At 43.4% G+C, this 21,922-nt stretch overlaps 1 protein-coding gene across 1 annotated transcript in view; it reads right to left on the bottom strand.

Moving 5' to 3' along the window:
* The window catches only part of DOCK5 (dedicator of cytokinesis 5), a 208,417-nt gene that overhangs the window by 97,239 nt on the left and 89,256 nt on the right, over positions 1 to 21,922 (bottom strand). Inside the window, exons 6-12 of the mRNA XM_079772524.1 lie at positions 17,423 to 17,571; positions 14,285 to 14,420; positions 12,190 to 12,347; positions 11,066 to 11,147; positions 8,179 to 8,308; positions 5,516 to 5,588; positions 1,696 to 1,838 (exon numbers count right to left, since the gene is read on the bottom strand). Of these exons, the coding sequence (XP_079628650.1) occupies positions 1,696 to 1,838; positions 5,516 to 5,588; positions 8,179 to 8,308; positions 11,066 to 11,147; positions 12,190 to 12,347; positions 14,285 to 14,420; positions 17,423 to 17,571 (871 nt within the window). The remainder of the gene's footprint in view (positions 1 to 1,695; positions 1,839 to 5,515; positions 5,589 to 8,178; positions 8,309 to 11,065; positions 11,148 to 12,189; positions 12,348 to 14,284; positions 14,421 to 17,422; positions 17,572 to 21,922) is intronic.

A 21,922-nucleotide genomic window follows, 5' to 3' on the forward strand; every position in this document is an offset into this window, starting at 1 on the left:
GATGTCTGAATGATGGCTTAGGCCCGCTCCCTAAGCCCGCGGTCGGACATCATTAGCGCTGCTGTGGAGGCAGGAGAGGCTCCCGCCATAACCACTGCGCTCACCATCCATGAGCCCGGCTTCACTCCTGCTGTGAGAGCGCACTGACCACGGGGGGCTGATTATCTTTATTATATAAAGTGCTAAGAAGGAAAACTTTAGAAAACTCACAAATACACATGAAGAGTAGTTTTTTTGGTTTTGTTTTTTGTTTTTTACTTATTTAAGAGAAGTATATGAAAGTCTACTTTTAACCTTCCAAACAGGTAAGGATTTTTAAGTATCAGTTGGCAAAGTGGGCAAGATGGTAATGAGTGCCCGCTGGTAGAAGTCTATAGCTATGTTTCCAGGTTTAAGCTTGTTGCCATCATTTGACCCAGAAATCCTACTCTGGGAACTTTAGGGGCGGCAGTCCTGAATACGGAAAAGCTGATGTGTAAAGATAGTCATAGTAGAGTTATTTACACTTACAGTGGTGACAAATTAGAGAACACTTAAGTTCTACCTAGGAGATTTCATTTTCTGAAATCCAAGTAATGGAGTATCATGCAACCACAAAAAATATTTGTGAAGAGCATAAAAACATTTTAATAGTGTTTGATTTGTTAAGCAGCAAAAGAAAAAATGACCTTTTCCCAGTTTTGTTAAAATAAGTTATATATACAGAATAATTTATTTAGTGTAAGGGTTGTTTTACTCTAACAAATTATATCTTAAGGTTGAAATTCCAAAACAGAAATATCGTTATTTGTTTTAATTTTTTAACAATTCCTAACATGTCTTTCCCATTCAGGATAAAGAATAATTGTTAATATAGGGGAAAGTAAATATGCTGAAAACAACTTGTCTTCTGATTGCCTCCACTTTGGAAGACAATTATAGGGTGGGTTAAAAAAAAAATTACTCAGCCCTAACCGGTTTGACTCAGTGGATAGAGCGTCGGCCTGCGGACTGAAGGGTCCCAGGTTCGATTCTTGTCAGGAGCATGTACCTTGGTTGTGGGCACATCCCCAGTAGGGGGTGTGCAGGAGGCAGCTGATCGATGTTTCTCTCTCATCGATGTTTCTAACTATCTATCCCTCTCCCTTCCTCTTGGTAAAAAATCAACTATATATATGTATATATGTATATACATCTATATATATATATATAGAGAGAGAGAGAGAGAGAGAGAGTAACCTTTAAAAAAAATTACTCAATCTTCAAAAATTATCCCAAAACCATCAGCATCTTGGTATTTAAATTTAAAATTTTAACTATTTTCCCTTATTATTTTGAATTTAAAATGTAGTTTCAATAAGCAGAATTTCTCTTGGTTAAAATGATGTCAACAGAACATAAGAAGTACTAAAAACAACTAAAAACATTTTGCTAGACAGCCAATTATTTTATATTAATACATGTTGCTTTGGTCTCCTTGCTCTCAATTTTAGGAAATGTAAGGGGATAAACATATTCAGAGAGTGGGACGTAGTTATCCTCAAAATTCTCTGTCTGTGCATTGACCTAGAGCTGTTCCGGGTGCTCTTCAGTATTAAATGCCTCCAGCAGGAAGCGGAGGTGGGCAGCCCCCAGAGGAAGGCGGTGAGAGGGCGGGCGTCCCAGGCCGGGCTCTGAATGCCCGCCCCGCCCCTCCCAGCGGAGCGCACACTGTACCTTGTCCTTTGTGGTTCACTTCCTTCGCTGCTATCACTTTATTCAGGACTGAAGTGAGTGGCTCATTTTCCCCGATCACCTGGGATGTTATCAGGGGTGACATGATTAGCTGCCTCTGCCGGATATAGGTTTCCATGGCGATTCTGGGAAGGTCAGAAGTGAGAGGTAAGTGAAAAGGAGGACGTTTCTGTAGCACTAAACACAGCTAACCAGGAGACTCTAATCTTTTCTTATTTTTCCACTGGGTGCCTGGCGTAGACACCAAATTCATCTTGCAAATGATTTGGGGCAAAGAAGAAGAAACACACCCAAGAACAAACAAAACTGATGGCCAAGTATGAACAAGTAACATGGAAGGCAATTCCTGAGAGGGAGAGGCTGCTGTGAGGGCTCTGAGGAAGGACGGGGAAGGGCCAGGAGGCCAGGCCTCCAGTTCTGGCAGCGAGCCCATCTGTCTCCCCGCTGGGCCTCAGTGTCCTCTTCTGTAAGGAGATGGGCCTGACCATGTGCCCCGAAGGCCCCATCTAGTGCCAACACTCAGTGTCCCAGAGCAGTACGTGTGTGGGCTTTGGGGCGCATTCTCAGATTCCCCTGTGACGACTGTATGTAGGGTTGCAGCAGCGCAGGCTGCAGGGATCAAGCTTCACGTCATTGGCCGCATCAGCCTGAGGCTCGGGCAGGCGATCAAAGAACCTAACACAGCCCCATCCTGCTGACAGCCCAGCGCTATCAGCCACTACACATCGCCGGGTGCAGCACAATGCTCCCCAGTCTTCTCGGCCGGGGTTTGTTCTCTTGGCCACTCTGCAGGCCCGCTTTCCCTGCGGGGTTCAGATCCGTGTGCTGACAATACGGAACACTGCAACATGTCGCTGAAAGTGGGCTTGCTCTCACCGAGTTGCTTTCAAATGGCACTCTCTGAGATGGACGAGCAGGGTGCACATATCCTAGTAAAACTCTCTTATAATACACTGTACTGTTTTTGGGTAAGTTATAGAAGCAAATGCCATAAATCTTGGCAGTTAAATGCCACAGGCTGCAATCTGCATGGTGAAAGCTTTACAGTGGCTGTTGCCGCACAAAGAGCGGCAGTCAAATTAGGGCCCGTCACCTCCGAGACACAAAGCATGCATTCTGACATGGTGGGGACGAGCTCAGGCGACTGTTTGGCCATGGCTGCTACATGGGAGCTGGTGCAGAAATTCAGAGGGAGGCACACACCAAAGAGAGAAACCCCCTCCCAGGTGAAGCCAATATACAGAAGTGCCTTTGAGATAACTAACTTTCATATCCATAATGCCGCACCTGTTTTAGATATATTTATAACATTATATATGGAGCAGAATAACTTTCATATCCATAAATGCTGCCCATTTTACTTACACACACACACATATATAACATACTATGTCACATTATATAGTTCATATAACTTTCACAGTCAGGAACGCTGCTCCTATTATGTGTATAACTAATAATGTATACTAATACATGTATAATAAGAACATTCATGGATAGAGAGTTATTTTTACATAAATATATTTGTATATATTTAATACAGTAATATGTTACATTTTATATTTAAACATATTTATTCTATATATCTTATTTAATATTTATTGATTATATAAGAATATATTAATATATTTAATACACTTAATATAATGTATTAATATAAAACTTTAATATATTTTAACATATTATATTAATACATGTAATAGGTTATATCTATTTAATATATCTAAATATAGGTAGATAAGTATATTAGGAGCAGCATTCATGAGTTTGAAAGTTATCTCATAATTCAAATTAGCACTAAGCTACATATAATATCTACCGCACCGTGTTTTTGGTGGATCAGTATATAGGTTGTATGCTACTAGATAAATGCATATATAATATGTAATATATGTTTCCTCACACCCACCCAACACTTGGTATCTTATATATTTTTTAAATTTGATCAAGCCCAAAACTAAACCTCATTATATAATTTGCATTTCATAGATTCTCAATGAATTTATAGGCCATTTCTTGTGTGCTTTTGTGTACGTCCTTCTTATGTCCTTAAGAACCTCTATTCATTCTTCATGTATTAAAAATACTCCATACCCATTACAAAGATTTGTTACTTTTTCCTATGTATAAGTTATTTAAAATTTTTGTGTGGCTAAACCTATCAATTTTCTTTTTTAGTTGAATCTTTGGTGTCTGACTCAAAGGCCTCCCATAAAACATTATTATCTAAAACTCAACATTTTAATATTTAGGCTCTTATATGTATGTTTCATCATCAGGATTTACACTGGTTTAAGTTTTGAGACAAGGTTCTAATTTATGTTTCTTAAATGGCTAGCTAATTTTCTCACTTTTTGCATAGTTTGTCTTTCTCTGCTGATTTATTATTATTATTCCAAAAACAATTTTAAAATAAGATAATCATATTATTATTTTTTTATTGTCTAAAGTTTTACATATGTCTCCTTTTTTCCTGATTGACCTCCCCCCCCCAAAGCCATTCCCACCCCGGGCAAGCCCCCTCCGCCCCAGTGTCTGTGTCCATTGATTATGCTAATATGCGTGCATACAAGTCCTTTGGTTGCTCTCTAACCACCCCCTCCCCTGCCATTTGTCTCTGGATCTATTCTTGTTCATAAAATTATGTTCATCTCATATTACTTATTACTAACAAAAATACCGTATTTTCCGGCGTATAAGACGACTGGGCGTATAAGATTTTCCTGGGTTAAAAAGTCGTCTTATACGCCGGAAAATACGGTAGTCCAATATATCTAATCCATTATATCTAATCCCACAAATATAGTCCAATATACCGTATTTTCCGGTGTATAAAACAACTTTTTAACCCAGGAAAATCTTATACACCCAGTCGTCTTATATGCTGGAAAGTACAGTATATATTATATAAATATCCTTTGGCTGGTTTGTAGAATTCTCAATTTGTCATATCGATCTGTTGTGACAGCTACAAGCTTAAATATTCACCTTCTGTCACTGACACAACTAAGCTGTTGGGAATCAGTCCTAGCAACGCCCCCACCTCGCCTAAGCCACCACCTGTGCACGGGGTAGGCAGAGCATGGCTGCAAGGGCCAGGCCTAGCACTCACACAGGTGCTTCCTCAGAGGTGCAGGGACTGAGACTTGCTCCCCAGTGGCTTCCCAGTGGCCCACATGGGCTCCGGCTTGAGCTCAGTATGGAGGCCGACTCTAGCAAAGCTCTTCAGGGAACCGCTGCATGTCCTCCCAGCTGGCGTTCCCTCCCTTTGCAGGAACCTCGGAGTAGGGAGCCTTCACTCTCACACCTCCTGAACCTCGCTACTCCAGGTGTGGTCCCTGACTAGCAGCATGAGCATCACCTGGATGAACTTGAGCTTGTTAGATGAACTTGAGACAGTCTGCATTCTAACGAGGTCCCAGGTGGCTCGCCTGCGTGTGCCCGTTTGAGAAGCCTGCACTGTCCTACCTGATTCCTTGCCTTCCATGACACCTGTTCCAGGTGACACACACAGATATCTTTGGCATTTCTGACACTTAAGGCACCATTCTCTGGTTTGTAATACAGACACGGATTTGTCCCTTATATTCCTTCAGTCATTTCGGTAGATTTAGCAAAGTTCCGTTTACGCTCTGCAATTGGGAGTCCAGTGTAAAGGACTTCGAATGAAGTCTTCTGCCAGCTCCTCTCTGACAACCTTCCTTCTCTAAGCAAATGGTTCCTGCGCCTGGTTCTGCGTTAACACCATTCAAAGTGCTAATCCGGGTCCCAAGTCGCCTGGGACAAACGCCCAAGTACTTACTGTTGGAAGGGAATAAAATGCTGCTTTTCTTCATCATCCACCTTCCCACGTATGATGTCGGTGATATCCATCACTAGGAAGAAGATAAGCTTAATGAAAGACACTAATTACTTCAGGCCTCACTGGGTTCCTATGGAGAACTAAGAGTATCAGCAGCTTAGGACCCTGGGGGAGGAAGATGCCACATCAGAGACATCGATTTCTTTGCCAACAAGGATTCCCAGTGTGCCAGCCCAGCAAAGAGCAAGGACAGGAGCTGCCCCCTGCAGGGGCTCAGATTTCCTGATAACCCTGCAAACTAGTCCCTTTTCAAAGTTCTACAAGACCCAGTCGCTAAATTCTTGAGAAATGGGACACCCTGATGGCTTTTGAGTGAGCCTGCATTCAACGGCCCAGAGAACACACATTTTTGGCACAAGTGACAACAGAATAGGAGGCCTGGGAGGGAAACGCAGGACTTGAAGTGGCCGGCTGTCCCTGATTGACCATCTTCTCACCTGATTCACACTTGAACAAAGGGAAGCCAGAGTGCCAGTCCCAGGCCTGGAGGATCCCAGAGCGGCCTGCTTTTCCATGGGCAAGAAGCGCAATCAATACAGTACTGCCCTAAGCCTCTCGCATATATATCATCTCACATATAGACATTGTGAGCTCCACTTTAAGCGATGAGAAACTGAGCACAGCCCAGGTAAGGAACTTGCCCTAGGTCAGCAGTTTTAAGTGTTCAAGCCAGGGTCTGAGCCAAAAGTGATTACAGGGCCAAATCACCGAACCTAACAATCCCCTGCTGTTTATGGCAGTAAATGGGCCATTCTCCAACTGCTAAAATCCGGCAGGGCATGGCATCCCCCTGCTGTCAGCCTTCAGTGGAACCCTGCACAACTGTACAAATAACACACCAAACCTGCGACACTTATATGTGACACTCCCTCCCAACCTCCCCCCCAAAAAAACCACAATAGGCAGTTCATTTGTCTTTGCCACATCTAGTTACTCCTAAGCTCTGCTGATGCTCAGCATCAAGGGTCAGAGCAAGGAAATCTCTCCTTTCCCATTACAACCCATGCCCTGAAGTCCCGTCCCCCCCCCCCACACACACACCCTGATACAGAAAAACAACCAAACATTCCTGCTTGATGTTCTCCCAGTACTTTGGCTCACTCTGAATGACAATGACCTCTACTATGCCTTAACTCCTTAGGTCATGTAGATGGCTGACCAGCCCTGGGCCAGCCTCTTGCCTTTTCTGGGATTTCACTTAAATTCTCTATCAGGAGGTGATGCTGTGCCCTCTGGTCACAGACCGCCAGCCCTTGAGCAGCAGCTGGAGGGCAGGGCTGGACTGGGGATGAAGACATACCGTCCCTCAGGATATAGAGGCCGCCTCATTACCCGCACAACCCCGATAACATGGGGTTTCTGGGCCCTTGTTCCAGGAGCAAAATTATGACATTTCACTGATGGCTTTCAAAACTACCTAGTGACCAAAATTTCAACAGGAGACTGAAAATATATTTTCTCCATTTAACAAACTACAGAGGAAAGGAAGGGCCTCTTGGAAGGTTGTAGGGTTTGATTTAAGCCATGGATCCTCTCTGAACGCAGTTACACAGTGTTGCCTTTGAAGAGTAAATTTCCTAGACAGGCACTTCCCAGGGACAATTTTACTGGACTAACATCAGTAATCAACGTGTGGCCGTAGGCAGGGAGGATATTCCGAGGCAGGACAGAGGGCCTGCTGCGTGCAGGACACTGCGCTGGCACAGGACAATGCTCCAACCACCTGAGCCCCCCACCCCCGGCCAGGGCCAATTTAAGTGGGCAGTTCTGTGGATGAAGTCCATTCAGATGGTTGGTTGTGCAGCCATCACCACCACCCACCTCCACAATGTGTCATCCTCCCAGCTGAAACTCTGTCCCCATTAAACACTAACTCCCCAGGCAGTTCCTGGCCTCCTCCAGCCCCTGGCAACTACCATTCTACTTTCTGTGTCTATGAATTCAACCATTCTATGCATACTTCTTGTAAGTGGAATCATATAGTGGAATCATTTATCTTTTTGTGACTGGCTTGTTTTCACTTGGTATAATAACTTCATGGATCATCCAAGCTGTAGCAGGTGTCAGAATTTCCGTCCTTCCTTTTAAGGCTGAATATAGTCCATTGTATGGACACACCACATTTTGTTTATCCCATCCATCTATCACTGGGTACCTGGGTTGCTCCCACCTTTTGGCTATTGTGAATCATGCTGCAGTGAACATGGGATGTACAATTCTTTCCATGAGACCCTGATTTTAATTCTTTTGGGCATACAACCCTAAGAGGGATAGCTGGATTAGAAGTTCTATGTTTAATTTTTTTAAAAAAAAATAGGTCTTCATTGATTTCAGAGAGGAAGGGAGAGGGAAAGAGGGATAGAAACACCAATGATGAGAGAGAATCACTGACTGGCTGCCTCCTGCTTGCCTCCTACTGGGGATCAAGCCTACAACCCAGGCATGTGGCCCGCCTGGGAACTGAACCTCGGCCTCCTGGCTCATGGGTCGACGCTCAACCACGGAGGCGTACCAGCCAGGCTCTGTTTAGTTTTTTGAGGACCTCGCACACTGCTTTCACAGTGGCTGCACCATCCTACGTTTGTCTCTGGGTCGCTCTATACCTGCTACTCCAAAGGGCCTTCGCAGTCCACAGGTATGCTTTTTGCCCTCCTTCAGCTCCATGCGGCCCACCCGGATAATCTGGCACACGAGGCTGACGCGGGGCCGGATGAGGTCTGTGCTGCTGAGGTCCTGCAGAAGCAGAGAGCGCGTTAAAGGGGCCACACTGCGTCACCCGTCACCTTGGTTCCTCTTGTTATTTTTTAAAATATATTTTTATTATTGATAGTATCACAGGTATCTTCTATTATCTCCTCCTTTCCTCCCCTCCTCCCAGCCCCTACCCACCCACCCACCCCTCTTTTTAGTCTCACTCTACAACAGAGCACCATTCAGAGCATATTAACCAATGCTGAAAGATCAAACTGCCTGCTCTCTTCTCCCTATGTGCCCATTAAACTATTTTTCAGAAAAAAATGACTATTCAACAGCAGAAAAACATTTATTCCCCAGTTCCTACTTCAAATTTATAAATCAGATCATATTTAATCTGAAGTTCCTGGTCCATCCGTTTAAGCAAGGTATTTAAAGATCAGGACACTTGTCATGGCTACTTCATATATTGCCAAGATGTATCTGAGTACAGGATGCATTTCAGTGTCTAATGAGATTAAAACGTGTGTGGTGCTGACTTTTATTGGGTACCCACACATGCTGGTTTCATTCCATCTTCCAAGCAAGCCTGCAAGGCAATTATAACACAGACATTTACATGCAGCGCTTTCTGTAACCGTTCATCTGCTTTGGGAGGCATCACTGAGAGCTCCTGGGTGTATGTGGATTGATAAGTGATGTGTAGAGGAAATATCTGTTTCTTTGTAGCTCATGTTCTACACTTGTTTGTATTCTTTTTCTTTTTAATCTTCACTGGAGGATGTTATTTTTTTTTTAAATTCATTTTAGAGAGACAGGAAGGGGAAGAGAGAGAGAAACATCTATGTGAGAGAAAAACATTAATCGGTTGCCTCCCATGCATGCCCTAATTTGGGATTGAACCTGAAACCTAGGTATGTGTCCTGACCAGAAATCGAACTCAAAACCTTTTTTTGGTGTATGGGACGAGGCTCCAATCAACTGAACCACCAGCCAGGGCTACACTGGTTTGTATTCTTAAGGATGGGTGAGAAACCCATGAATGAGCTCTCATATCTCATTCACTTTAGCACCAAACAGAATTGAATTGCATCCCAAATTCTTTTCATGAAACAGCTGTCCAAGGCCTTTCTTTTTACTGAACCAAGAATTACTTTTTAAACCATCATTCCAAATCCATCCTCTGTAATTTACTTAAATCTCCAACATAGGAATAGGAATACAAAACAATGATAATATCAACCTTGAATTTCTACACTTAGTTTTGTAAGGCTTCTGTTAAGAGAGAGATAATGGCTCCAGGAGACTCGTTAGATAAATTGTAGTACATTCATATTATTTAGTAATATGCAATCATTGATAAGGTTTTTGAAGAAGGCTTTATGACCCAGGAAATGATCACTACACTCTTTTAAGTGAAAAGGCTGGACATGAAATGTATATACAAGAAGATCCTAGCTGGTGGGAGGAATGGGGGAGGGAGATAAATTGCAGCTATGCAGAATTGATTAGAAGATGGACCAAAGATTCAATAATGCTTTTTTAAATCTTCACCCAAGGATACGTTTCCATTGATTTTTAGAGAGAGAAAGGGAGAGGGAGAAAGAGAGAAACATCTATTGGTTGCCTCAACCGCAGATGGAACCTGAAACCTGGGTATGTGTCCTGATGGGGAATAGAACCCGAGGCCTTTCTGTGTGCAGGGCAACACTCCAACCAACTGAGCGACACCAGCCAGGGCCCAATAATGACTTTTTGAAATGTGTTTTCTTTATAATGTACACAGTGACTGATAAATGCCTTTTGATTTTAGGGAAAAAACTTTCATATCTCAGAAATGAGGACATACTCTATGTGTTGGGGGCAGGTTTTGGGAAGAGTTAGTTCTGAGTGCTTTTTTATCTACCTTTATCAGGTGGTGAAGATACAGATGGGTCAGTGAAGACATAGGCATTAAACCATGCCTGTCTTAGGGATGGGATGTTAATAGAAGAAATGAATAATAATGAGAAATGAATGGATGGATGAATGGACAAGCTCATACTGGGACCACTGCTCCTTCCCATCACTTCATTTGTCGCTCTACCTTAGACTCTGCTTTTCTTGCCATAGAGTGGTGAGAGGGCGTGGAGATAAAATATGGGTGTGGCTTAAGGAAAAAAAGGGGAGAAAGGAAGGGCGATCTCCTTTAGGTCCAATGGGAGCTGGGAAAACCTGCCTTCACAGTCTTTCTAGAGCAGGAGGCAGCAGCTCTAGGGTATTTCAAGTACTGAAGTCATAACAAAGCGAGAGAATCCCGAGAAAGTTCTAAGCCCAAGTGAAATAGAGTCACCAGGTCCCAAGCTACAGCCCAATAAATTTCCTTGTCTTGATGCCTATATAGCATCACTTCTCTTACCTTGAAAGGAGGAGGAGGAAAGGGAAAGGCCATTCAAATATATGCAAACAAGAAAGTCTGGGTCCCATCTTTGCCTGAGCTGTCACCTGGTTCTGAAATGCTGGGGAAATGCTCGTCCCCCTGATGAGCACTGCCCACTCCCTTCAAGTTCTTGCTCAAAAGCTTCCAACCCAGAGTTCTGCCTGATCCACCTTTTTTTTTTTTTAAATGGCAACCTTCCCCCAACCCAGAAACACCCGATCCCCCCAAAACACTTAACACATTGAGAACGGATCACGAGAATTCTCGCTTCCTATTACACAGTGTTTTACAAAGTATCATACTTTTCATATACCTATCATGTGCATCCACTAATATAATAAAAAAAAGAAAATGATTCAACAGAAGGTAGGACTTACAGTAAAAACCGCCTGAAGGTTATTAAGCTTCTCGATTTCCTTGGGCATCCCGTTACTGCCCCAACGAATTAGGTAGTTCTCACTGGTGAAGGAGAAAAACTGATTCTTAATGAGAGGTTAACTGGGCTTGGAGCTGCCCACAGTATAGACTGGAAGGGTAAAAGGAAGGCCCAGAAAAGCTGTTAAATTCCAGGCAGGTGTGAATGGAGCCTCCTGCAGCCCAGCCCCACAAGGCACACCCTGTGTGGACGGGGACAAGCAATGCTCAAGAGGACAGACACAGCAGATTCCATCTGGGACCTTTCTTCCACCTCAAATTCTGTCTAAATGTTTCAGCTTTGCTGAATCAAGATTATCATTTTATAATAATCACTCTAAATCCTTCCCCTGGAAAACATATCACACCACTCAAATAAAATTTCTATTTTAGAAATAAACAATCTGTCAGTAATTACTTTTAACCATCTTCTTCAAAACACATCTTAGCTGCTCAGCAGTAATGCCACTGTGGGGCCAAACAAAGCCTATTATCATTCCCAATAGTCATGAAAAATTTTGTATAGACTTTATGTATTAGAGCCGTTGTAAGTTCACAGCAAAGTTGAGCAGAAAGTACAAATTTCCCATATACCCCCTGCCCTACCCGTGCACAGCCTCCCCACTATCCATGTCCCCCACCAGAGTGGTGCATTTGTTACAGTCGATGACCCTACATGGATGGACACATTCATTATCACCCAAAGTCCAGAGTTTACATTAGGGTTCACTCTTGGTGTTGCACATTCTATGAGTTGGGGCAAATGTATAATGACATGTATCCACCTCTGTGCTCTGCAGATTCAGCCTTCCTCACACCTTCCCTATTACCTTTTGAGCTCTTTGTTCCTGTCTCTGTGTTCTGATGAGTTTTACGTGACTTCTAAGACCCAGGGAGTCCACAAACTGTTATTGCACTATTTCAACAGCCAGACAAAAGGCTTTTAGCCCAAAGGATTTTATTTTCTTCTGCCCAGAAATCCTTCCCACTCTTTTTTGTCTTCCCCTCTCAAACCTAACCTCAGGCAAGGTGGGTGAAGGTGGGACATTTCTGTGAGGTGGGCAGCAGATGGCTGGGTCTCTATTACCTGATGAACGTGGACTGGTCAGGGTCATAGAGGGCCATGAACAACTCTGCATCTTCCCCGATGTTGCACACGAAGTTCTTGAAGTTAACATAGAGGCCGTAGGTGTGGAAGGCATTGAAGTTGGACTGGCCCCGCAGGTCCAGGTTCTGCAGGAGTGTCTGAACACAGAGGACAAGAGAAGACAACATCTTGTTTTCAGCAAATGGGGAATATTGGCAAATGCGCCCGGCCGGCGTGGCTCAGTGGTTGAGCTTTGACCTATGAACCAGAGGTCTCTGTCCAATTACCAGTCAGGGCACATGCCTGGGTCCGGGGTGTGCAGGAGGCAGCTGATCAATGATTCTCTCTCATCTTTGATGTAGCTATCTCTCCCTCCCTCCCTTCCTCTCTGACATCAATAAAAAATGTATTTTAAAAAAATAATGGCAAATGGGGGGCAAGTAGCCCGTCCTGTATGGCTCAGTGGTTGGCCCATGAACCAAGAAGTCACCAACTCGATTCCCCATCAGGGCACATGCCGGGGTTGCGGCTCAATCCTCAAGGGGATCGTGCAGGAGGCAGCCGATCAATGATGTTTCTCTCTCATTGATGTTTCTATCTTTCTTCCTTCATCTCTCTCTAAAAATCAATGAAACCATATTTTTTAAAAAAGGGAAACAAGCCCTAGCTGGTTTTGCTCAGTGGATAGAGCGTCAGCCTGCGGACTGAAAGGTTCCAGGTTCGATTCTAGTCAAGGGCACATGCCCAGGTTGTGGGCTTGATCCCCAGTAGGGGGCGTGCGGAAGCAGCCAGTCAATGATTCTCTCTCATCACTGATGTTTCTCTCTCCCTCTCCCTTCCTCTCTGAAATCAATAAAAATGTTTTTTAAAAGGAGGACAAATATAATTACCACCCAAGAGGAGAAACTACATGAAAGTGGACAAGTAATAAAGTGAGCAAAATATAATCATTATTCACATAATCATGACTGTCCTGTTCAGAGCCTTGAACCCAAGTAATAGAATAGTTGCCAAAAGGTGATCATTCATGATTTTAGTAGCTTCAAGAAGTTCTCATCTCTCACAATCACTTCTGGATGAACCTCAAAAGCATAAAAATCACGATTCATTATCCTTCTTTTGGGGAATAATTCTCACTGCAAATGAGAGATTCCACTGGGAAGCTTCACCCTCAGGCACAATTAGTCATTAAGTCCAGAAACACAATTACCTATTATCACCACTGTGCTAAAGAAATAAAACCTATAAACTAAGAAAATAAAAGAAAAACAGAAACTTCTACTTATTATAACAGAAAGACTGCAAGACCGTATACCTAAATATCAATATGGTTAGGCAGTCATAAGACAAGTGAATAATATTTCTCTTTTTCTGTACCTTTCTAATTTTTACTTAATGTCCAATTATTACTTTCAAAATCTTTCAAACACTTTATTTCTTAATATTCTTTAATTTATTTTGGAAATTGTAATACATAAACTAAATATAGAAAGTTACACGGTAAAAAGGCTCCCCTCCACCCAGCTCTTTTTCCCAGAGGTACCCATTAATTACCAATTTCTTGTCTATTATTCCAGAGTTAGTCAACACATAAGCAAGCACAGATGTATGTAATTTTTAAAAAAATGATTTTAGAGAGAAGGAAGGGAGAGGGAGAAATATTGATGCAAGAGTGAAATATCAATCAGTTGCCTCCTGCAAGTGCCCCAACTGGGGATAGAACCTGCAACCTGGGAATGTGCCCTGACTGGGAATCAAACCTTCCACCTTTCCGTGCATGGGACAATGGTCCAACCCAGGGAGCCACACCGGCCAGGGCTGCATATTCCTTTTTGAAACACAAATAATAGTATTTCATACACAGTTTTGCATCTTGCTCTTTTTTACTTAACATATAGCTTTGCAATCTTTCCTTATCAGAACATACCTATAGCTGCGCCATTCTTTCTGTTACATTTTGCTTTTAAAATGAGAGCATGACTGGTTTTCTGAACAACATTTCTACCTTGTGGTCAACAACTCCCTTTCTCTCATTAAAAGCAAAAGCAAAAATGGAACCTCGGTGGCCAAAACCGGCATATTTGAGGAAGATTACCTTTTCTTCTTGAATCCTTTCCTCAATCCTTTTTGAGGCCATTTCATGGACCTTGAAGAGGGCAATCGTGCTGGTTTCATCTGGGTCCAAGATGTTTCCGTTGTCATCTCGCACGACCAGATCTAACCCAAGCATTCTAGGAAGAAAGGAGTGGTCAGCTGGCCCTCAACAGAAACAGACTCCTTCCTGAAGAGCCCCCGTGAGAGAGCCAGGGGAGTCATGGTGAGGAAGTGTGGATGCTGGACAAGTCAAAAACAGCTCATTGGCTTGTCTCCTTTCAATTCCTGTCTACATTCCATATCACAATGTTAAAAAAAGTTATGATAATACTAGAGGCCCAGTGCATGAATTCATGCACGGGCGGGGTCCAGCCAGCCTGCCCCAATGGGGCTGGGCCAGCTTAGGGGAGAGGCTGCAGGAGGTTGGCCAGGCGGCTCTGCCCCTGATCGGGGTTGGGGGCGGGGGGCGCGATCAGGGGCCAGGCCATCCGGGGATAGGAGCAGCGGGAGGTTGGCTGGCTGCCCTGCCCCAGATCGGGCCAGTTGGCCGGCCGCAGTGTGCATCATAGCGACCAGATGTTCTGGTCATTCTGGTCACTTGGCTTTTATATATATAGATTAACCAAACTTTTATATATATATAGATATAACAATATGCAAAATAATTTGTTCCATAGAACCTCACCAGCAAAGGCAAGATTGGCACTGATTCTGACCAAATTCCTCTGACCAGTGCTTCCTCCCTGAGTCTTCTGCTGTTTAACATAGGAATCACGAAAGGCCACTGCATAAGTAGTGGGGGCTTGCCCTGCTACCCTTCAAGGGGCAGGCTTGGGGGGACAGTGCTAATTCCAGACTGTCTTAAAGGAGATCAATGAAGTAAGGCCTGGCTACTGGTATCTCCTAACCCATTGCAGAGCATGGGCCCTGGTTTCAATCAGACCAGGATTTGAATCTTGGCTCTCATACTTGCTAGCAAGGTGGCTCTGGGTAATTTAGGTAATTTTGCAAAGCTCTGATTTCCTATAAATACTCCCCACCCTTCAGGGTTCTTGGGAGAATTTAATGAGATAATGCATGTAAAGCACGAAACAGTATCTCGTGTATAGTGTACACGCAATAAACTTTAGCTTTTATTGTGGCAACTGGCACAAGGAAACACCTGACCGAGTTAAGATGTAATTCTGAGTAATGCACAGGAAGAGACGGAGCTATATGGCCTGTGCATGGCACAGTCCCAGGAAGGCTCTCATGTCCAATGTGCACACAGAAGTGGAAGAAACTGTACTTAGTTCCAAGAAGTGGGGACTGTGGTGGAAACAGGATACTGCTATCTGAATGCCCAATGTACATTCCAGGCACGGGCAATTTGGGACTAGGAGTGTCCAAACAGCAAGAAAAACGCAGGGATAACAGTGAAATGTGCCAAATCTTTGGGAAGAAAGCAGAAATGCCTAATTTTCCTCCTCCGTGTTTTATAGCATCTCCATCAACTGATTTCATCTGGCAGGTTCCTTTCCATGGCAGCCAGACCCACAGGCCACCCAGACTCATAAGCAAGGGGCCTCGATGGCTGCTCAGAGACTGGATCACCGCTGCATTGATGGAGCAGCTTCATTACTTGAGCTGCTTCCAAGCGCTGGAATGGGAAGGCAGGCCTGTTCTGCTGTTGGTGGGAGGTTGGCATCTATGCCAGAGATCAGGGTCTCTCAGGCCAATGCCCAAAATTACAGAGGCAGCATATGTGCAAGGGGGCAGCTGCCTTATGTCACCTTTGCTGATTTTTAAGTCCCCTGGCACTACATGACTGGCAAAGCAACCCCGGTGGTTATAGTCCTGTGGACAGACAAGGGACAAGGGTGGGAACTGTTAATGCTTAACCCTAAGAAAGGAGCGTTAGACATAAAATATAAAATTCTTGGGTTCAACTTAAGCTTTCCCACTTATATCTTTACGACTTGGAAGCAAATCACTTGAACTTACTTGGTCTGTTTCTTTAACCATAAAATTGGAATAGCAGCTACAACCAGGTAATACATGGGGAGTGTACATGGGAGGGATTTCATAAATAATGGCTGAGTCTAAATCTTGTATGCTATGTTCAGTCTAGCCAGGTCTGAATTCAGCTGTCAAAATCTACAACATTTAAATGACTCGGACAATTTTAACAGGTCTTCGAAGCATTTCCCAGAGTCATGAAGTTGAAAAAGTAAGGCAAAAAAATTGAACACATTTAACGAGTTGAACACATTTAAAAAATGAGGCTAAATATCAAATCAATCATCAATAAAAACAAAATGAGGAACCAACCCAGTTATTTAAAAAGAGCCGGTCAGAGGGATAAACCCTAGGTCCGTGGTCGGCAAACTGCGGCTCGTGAGCCACATGCGGCTCTTTGGCCCCTTGAGTGTGGCTCTTCAACAAAATATCACGGCCTGGGCAAGTCTATTTTGAAGAAGTGGCATTAGAAGAAGTTTAAGTTTAAAAAATTTGGCTCTCAAAAGAAATTTCAATCATTGCACTGTTGATATTTGGCTCTGTTGACTATTGAGTTTGCCGACCACTGCCCTAGGTCATCATATATATTGATGAATTGACTGAATTTCTCATTTTCTAAAAGGCTGTACTAGAACCTACATATCTGCCTGAGCTAATCAGATAAGTAAGGAAGTGATTAAACTCTTTAGAAGTTATTGGAGGTACAATCAACAGACTAAAAACATGCTTTAACTGGCAAAACGTGCTAAAAACTGGCAAATCTGGTTTTCGTTCACTTCCGGTTAGGGGAAGATGGAGAGAGATTGAGTCTGACAGTGACGTAAAATCCAATGTTAAAATATAAACAGAGACAATCCAAAAACATTGCCTTCAGCCCCGTTCAGTCTGTCGCTAAAATCCGAGCCCCCTTCTCCACCTCTCCATCATCTCCCCGAGATCAGAGATCCAGCCCAGGGTCTGGTCCATGACGGGCACCTGCCAATTTTCTTTTCAACAAAATTAGATGTTTTCCAAGGCAAAAAGAGAGCAGTAAGCATTACTCTTGGGCAACTCCCAGGTCAAAAGCTCGGGGTGAGCTGTGTGCTTAGCATGAATGTGGCCACCTCTGTCCAAGTTGTCAGGGAAGTCAGCCCTGGCTTACCTGTTCCCATGGTCGATTTTGGCTGTGACCTTCTTCTTGAGCTCCGCCAGTTCGTCCTTGGGGAGTGTTCCAGACAGGATTTGGGACCGCCACTCGATCAGGCTGTATGTCATCTGCTGCAGCCGGCGGAACAGACTGACCTTGTTGTTCTAGGACGGGGAAACGAGGTGGAGAAAGGGACCCCCACAAAAAAAAAAAAAAAAAGGTGTGATAAAGGATGGAAATGCCTTTTGACCGTTTGACTAGATTCTTTATAAGGTGCTATTTAACCAAGTAACGGTGCCATACAGTAAGCCGTGCACTGTGAGGGGATGGCCTTGCCCTGACCATTCCCACTCCCTTCCCAGTAGAACTTTAGGAACGGATGAGCAACTGTAAGGTCAACGGTTGGTCCTAACTCAGAAGTATATCCAGTCATCCATGCACCCTAAGATTCTGAACATGTGGCTCCTCTGTTTGAAACCCTCCAGGGGTTTCCACTGTCCACGCGACATAGGTCACACAGGAAATCCCTGCCCATCTTGGCTCCTGCCCCCATTTCCAGCTGCATTTTACACCAATCTCTACCTCAAAAATCTACGCTCCTTCCATGCAGAGCCGCGTCCATTTCTCCTGAGCGCTCCAGACCCTATAATGATACTTCTTCTACTTGGACCCATTTTCTCCTCTCCCCTGCACTTACTGCCTGCTCATCCCTACTCACTCACACACTACACCCTCCACCAACTGCTAATTCTTACTTCTTCGGCCTCAATTTAGAAGTCAGAAGTCTCTTCCTCGAAACCCTAACTCTGAGTTCACTGTCCCTCTCCCAGCTCCTGGAATGAAGTCCTGTCACAGCATCAGAACCCCCGCCTTGGCCGGCTTGGCTTGCTCTCCGCTTCCATGGAAGTGCCTACAGGGCAAGGAGCGTGCCCATTTTTGCATCCCTAGGAGCTGGCACAGAGCGGGCGCTCTATAAAGGGTACAGCGTGAGGGAATTATGGATGGAGAACGAACTGTACTTCCAGAAGGTAAAATGTTATTTTAAAATCCCCATAAAGCTGGTAGACCATCCAGGAAATTGTGAGATGTAGAAAAAAAGAAACCATTATCCTGGGCTTCAGTCAGAACTGCCTGTAACCGAACAAAATTAACTTACAACCAACTAATCATTTGTACTCCAATCATTTTAAGAGTCAAATACTTTATGTCGAGCCATAAACTTGGTCCTATCTAAATGACTGGTTGATTCATTATATTTTTTAAAGGTCAAGAGCATCTACTATGTGCTGGAAATATAATTCCAGCCACATTCTAGAGGACAAAAGACAACAATAAATAAGTAAACTATGTACATTTATATATATACTACTTACATATGTAATGTATATATAATATTTATATATGCATACATACAAAAGTTAATTTCAGACTATGAATAGTACAAGAAGCATCATGCTAAGTGAAATAAGAAATAGGACAAGAACCATACAATTTCACTCATGTGTGGTACATGAAACAGAAAGCAACAGAAGAATAAATTCATAGACACGACAACAGAACGATGGTGACCAGAGGGGAAGTGAGATGAGGAAGGATAAAGCCGGTAAAGGGGTCACATACATGGTGACGGAAGAAGATTAGACTTTGGGTGGAAAACACACAATGCAATCTACAGATGATGTATTACAGAATTGTATACCTGAAACGTATATAATGTCATTAACCAATGTCACCCCAATAAAGTAAACTGAAAAAGGTGCAAGAAGGAAAATAAAGATATGATAGGGTGAACATGGAGAAAGGGGCCACTATAGAGGGGTGGGTCAGGAAAAACGGCTGTGTGTCACTTCTGAAATATGTCTTTTAAATAAAAACCTGTACAGTCCGACCTACCCCATGCATACTGTAATACCACTTCTTTTTTATTTGTAGGTGAGAAGTCATGATATGTTTATATAACCATACACTTCTAAAATTATAGAAAGTATTATCTGCTATAAAAACAATGCCAGCCTGTCTGTGTGGCTCAGTGGTTGACTGATTCCAGGTCAGGGCACATGACCAGGTTGCAGGCTCCAGCTCCAGTGGGGGTGTGCAAGGAGGCAGCCAATCAATGATTCTCTGTCATTACTGATGTTCTTTTCTAATCCTTCTTTTTTAATCCTCATCTAATATTTTTCCATTGATTTTTGAGAGAGAGTGGAAGATAGAGGGAAAGACAGAGAGAAGTGAGAAGGGTTGCCTCCTGCAAGCGTCCTGACCAGGGCCCAGGCCAGGGAGGAGCCTGAAACCAAGGTAAGTGCCCTTGATCGGAATCGAACCTGGGACCCTTTGGTCCACAGGCCGATGCTCTATCCACTGAGCCAAACTGGCTAGGGCTCATTATTGATGTTTCTATCTCTCTCTCCCTCTCCCTTTCTCTCTGAAATCATAAAAAATATATATTTTAAAAATGCAATACACACACATACACACACACACACACACACGCACGCACACACATGCAGTAGTTGCTGCCAGCTGTACAGCACGTTCTGTTCTGGGTGATGTCCTTCCACAGTAATCCCAGGGACAGCTACTACACAAGGTATCGACTGGAATCAGTGCTGCAAACATCCACCATACTCCTAAACAAAGAGTAAACGTGAGGGAGGAGGCCTCCGCCTAGAAGTGGGGACAGTGGGAGGCAGCAGTGAGATTAGCAGAGTGTGAGAAAGGCCCGAAAAGAAGGTCAAAGTTCTGTAAGAACGCGAGGGAGAGACAAGACGTTTATCGGTGCCTGCAATCTGCTCTATTAACTCCGCTGATCTGAAAAACACAGGCTGCGAAGACTGCTTAAAATGTTGATACTCACTACACTTTAGGCTCTTGGCATTTTCTGAATTGCCTTTCTCATCAGGCAGTCTTTTGAAAGCATAAAAATGAGACTTTGAATTCCCATTTTTAATGAGCAAAGGTAAAATCTGTTTTGTTTTGTGTTTTGTTTTTTCAGGAAATTCTATAAAAAATGTTTCCATCTCGTCCTTCAAACTGGAAAACGGAGGGAGAAATGAAGCTAAATAAAATTTGCTTCCAAAGCTGCTGGGCAAAAAGGAGATCTTTTCTTTTCTTATTTGCAATCCATTTGTCTGCTCCCGGCTAGGATTTTTGAAATGTTTTCTCATTTTAATTAAGCTGTTAGGTCCCATAAGGTGGTCGAGAAAGGACTCGAAGTCCCAGGGGAGCCCCTGGGAGAGACAGCGCTTTGCGAACACACTCACAAGTCTCGGTCTCAATTACACTAGACGTTATCCACGCAACTTAATTACTGCCTGTCCACGTCAGCCTTGCTTGCCAAGTTCTCCCCCAAAGAAGGATGAACACAGCCATTCTTCTCTGACTCACTCTGCCAAATTCATTCTGATCAAGCAGGCTGGAGCACACCAAAGGAAGCAATCTCCCCCTCTACGTTAAGGAAATGGATTTTGTTGCCACACTCCTCAGACTGTTCAAGGAGGCTGTTCTGGGCCATAGCTGGCCCCTGACACTTTATGGATTCCTGGGGCAGCGTATGAGGACAGGTGAGGAGAAAATCAGGTGCCCCCACAAAGCCATGAGACAAGGACCCGTGCGTCTCCATGTGCTTTCCAGTCTTGCCCTCCCTCCCGCCCCCTTTTCTAATCTTGCACAGCCCAAGCTGCCCGGCACAGTACCTTCCCTAGTACCTCTAGCCCTCTCTCGTCTCCGCCTTTCTTTCCCTAGCAGCCACTGTCACAAAATTAGGAGGGCAGGACATTTGTTTAATAATTTCTTCGATCCTCTCTGCAAAAGTCAGCACAATCCTGGGACAGAGGAGGGACTCAAAAACAAATTTGGACAACTCAAACGTAAACGCCACTCCGGTTTCAATGTGAGGGTCACCTCTACCAAATGGAGATACCTATATCTTTTCTTCCTACCAGACAGTAAGCTATTCCTGCATTTGCTTCAAGTGTTACCCTCTTTTCCACCAACAGATCTCTGAGGTCTTATTTTTACATTTTGATTCTGGATGCCTACCTATCATCTTTATGTCGTGCGGTGGGGGTGGGTGGAGGTATGGAGGTGGATGTGGGTATAAGGGGATGAATGGGGGAAAATAAAATAATTTTTTTAAAAAGTTATTATTTTATAGGGTAAATATATACCTAAATCTAATTTTGCAAAATTTGATGTTTGTCAATGATCATATATTGATCATTAATGATAATATTCCTATGAACTGTAAGAAATGTTGTTGACTATGTACAGAGTTTATTGGACACCCATACCATAATTATTTTTTTAAAGAAGACCTTCAAAATTATTTTAATGTAAAAGGAAAAAAATTGTGACATGAAAATGCACATTACATATATGGTTAGAAGTTAATGATAATTCACTATTTTTGTTAAATTGCTGTAAATAGGGAAACTGGAGCTTCTCTTAAATTTGGAGGCATATTCAAAACGATAGAATGATTCGATAGGCTATTTAACAGCAAGCGTTCTTTAGAGA

Source organism: Cnephaeus nilssonii, assembly GCF_951640355.1.
Source record: "Cnephaeus nilssonii genome assembly, chromosome: 5".
Classification (NCBI taxonomy): domain Eukaryota; kingdom Metazoa; phylum Chordata; class Mammalia; order Chiroptera; family Vespertilionidae; genus Cnephaeus; species Cnephaeus nilssonii.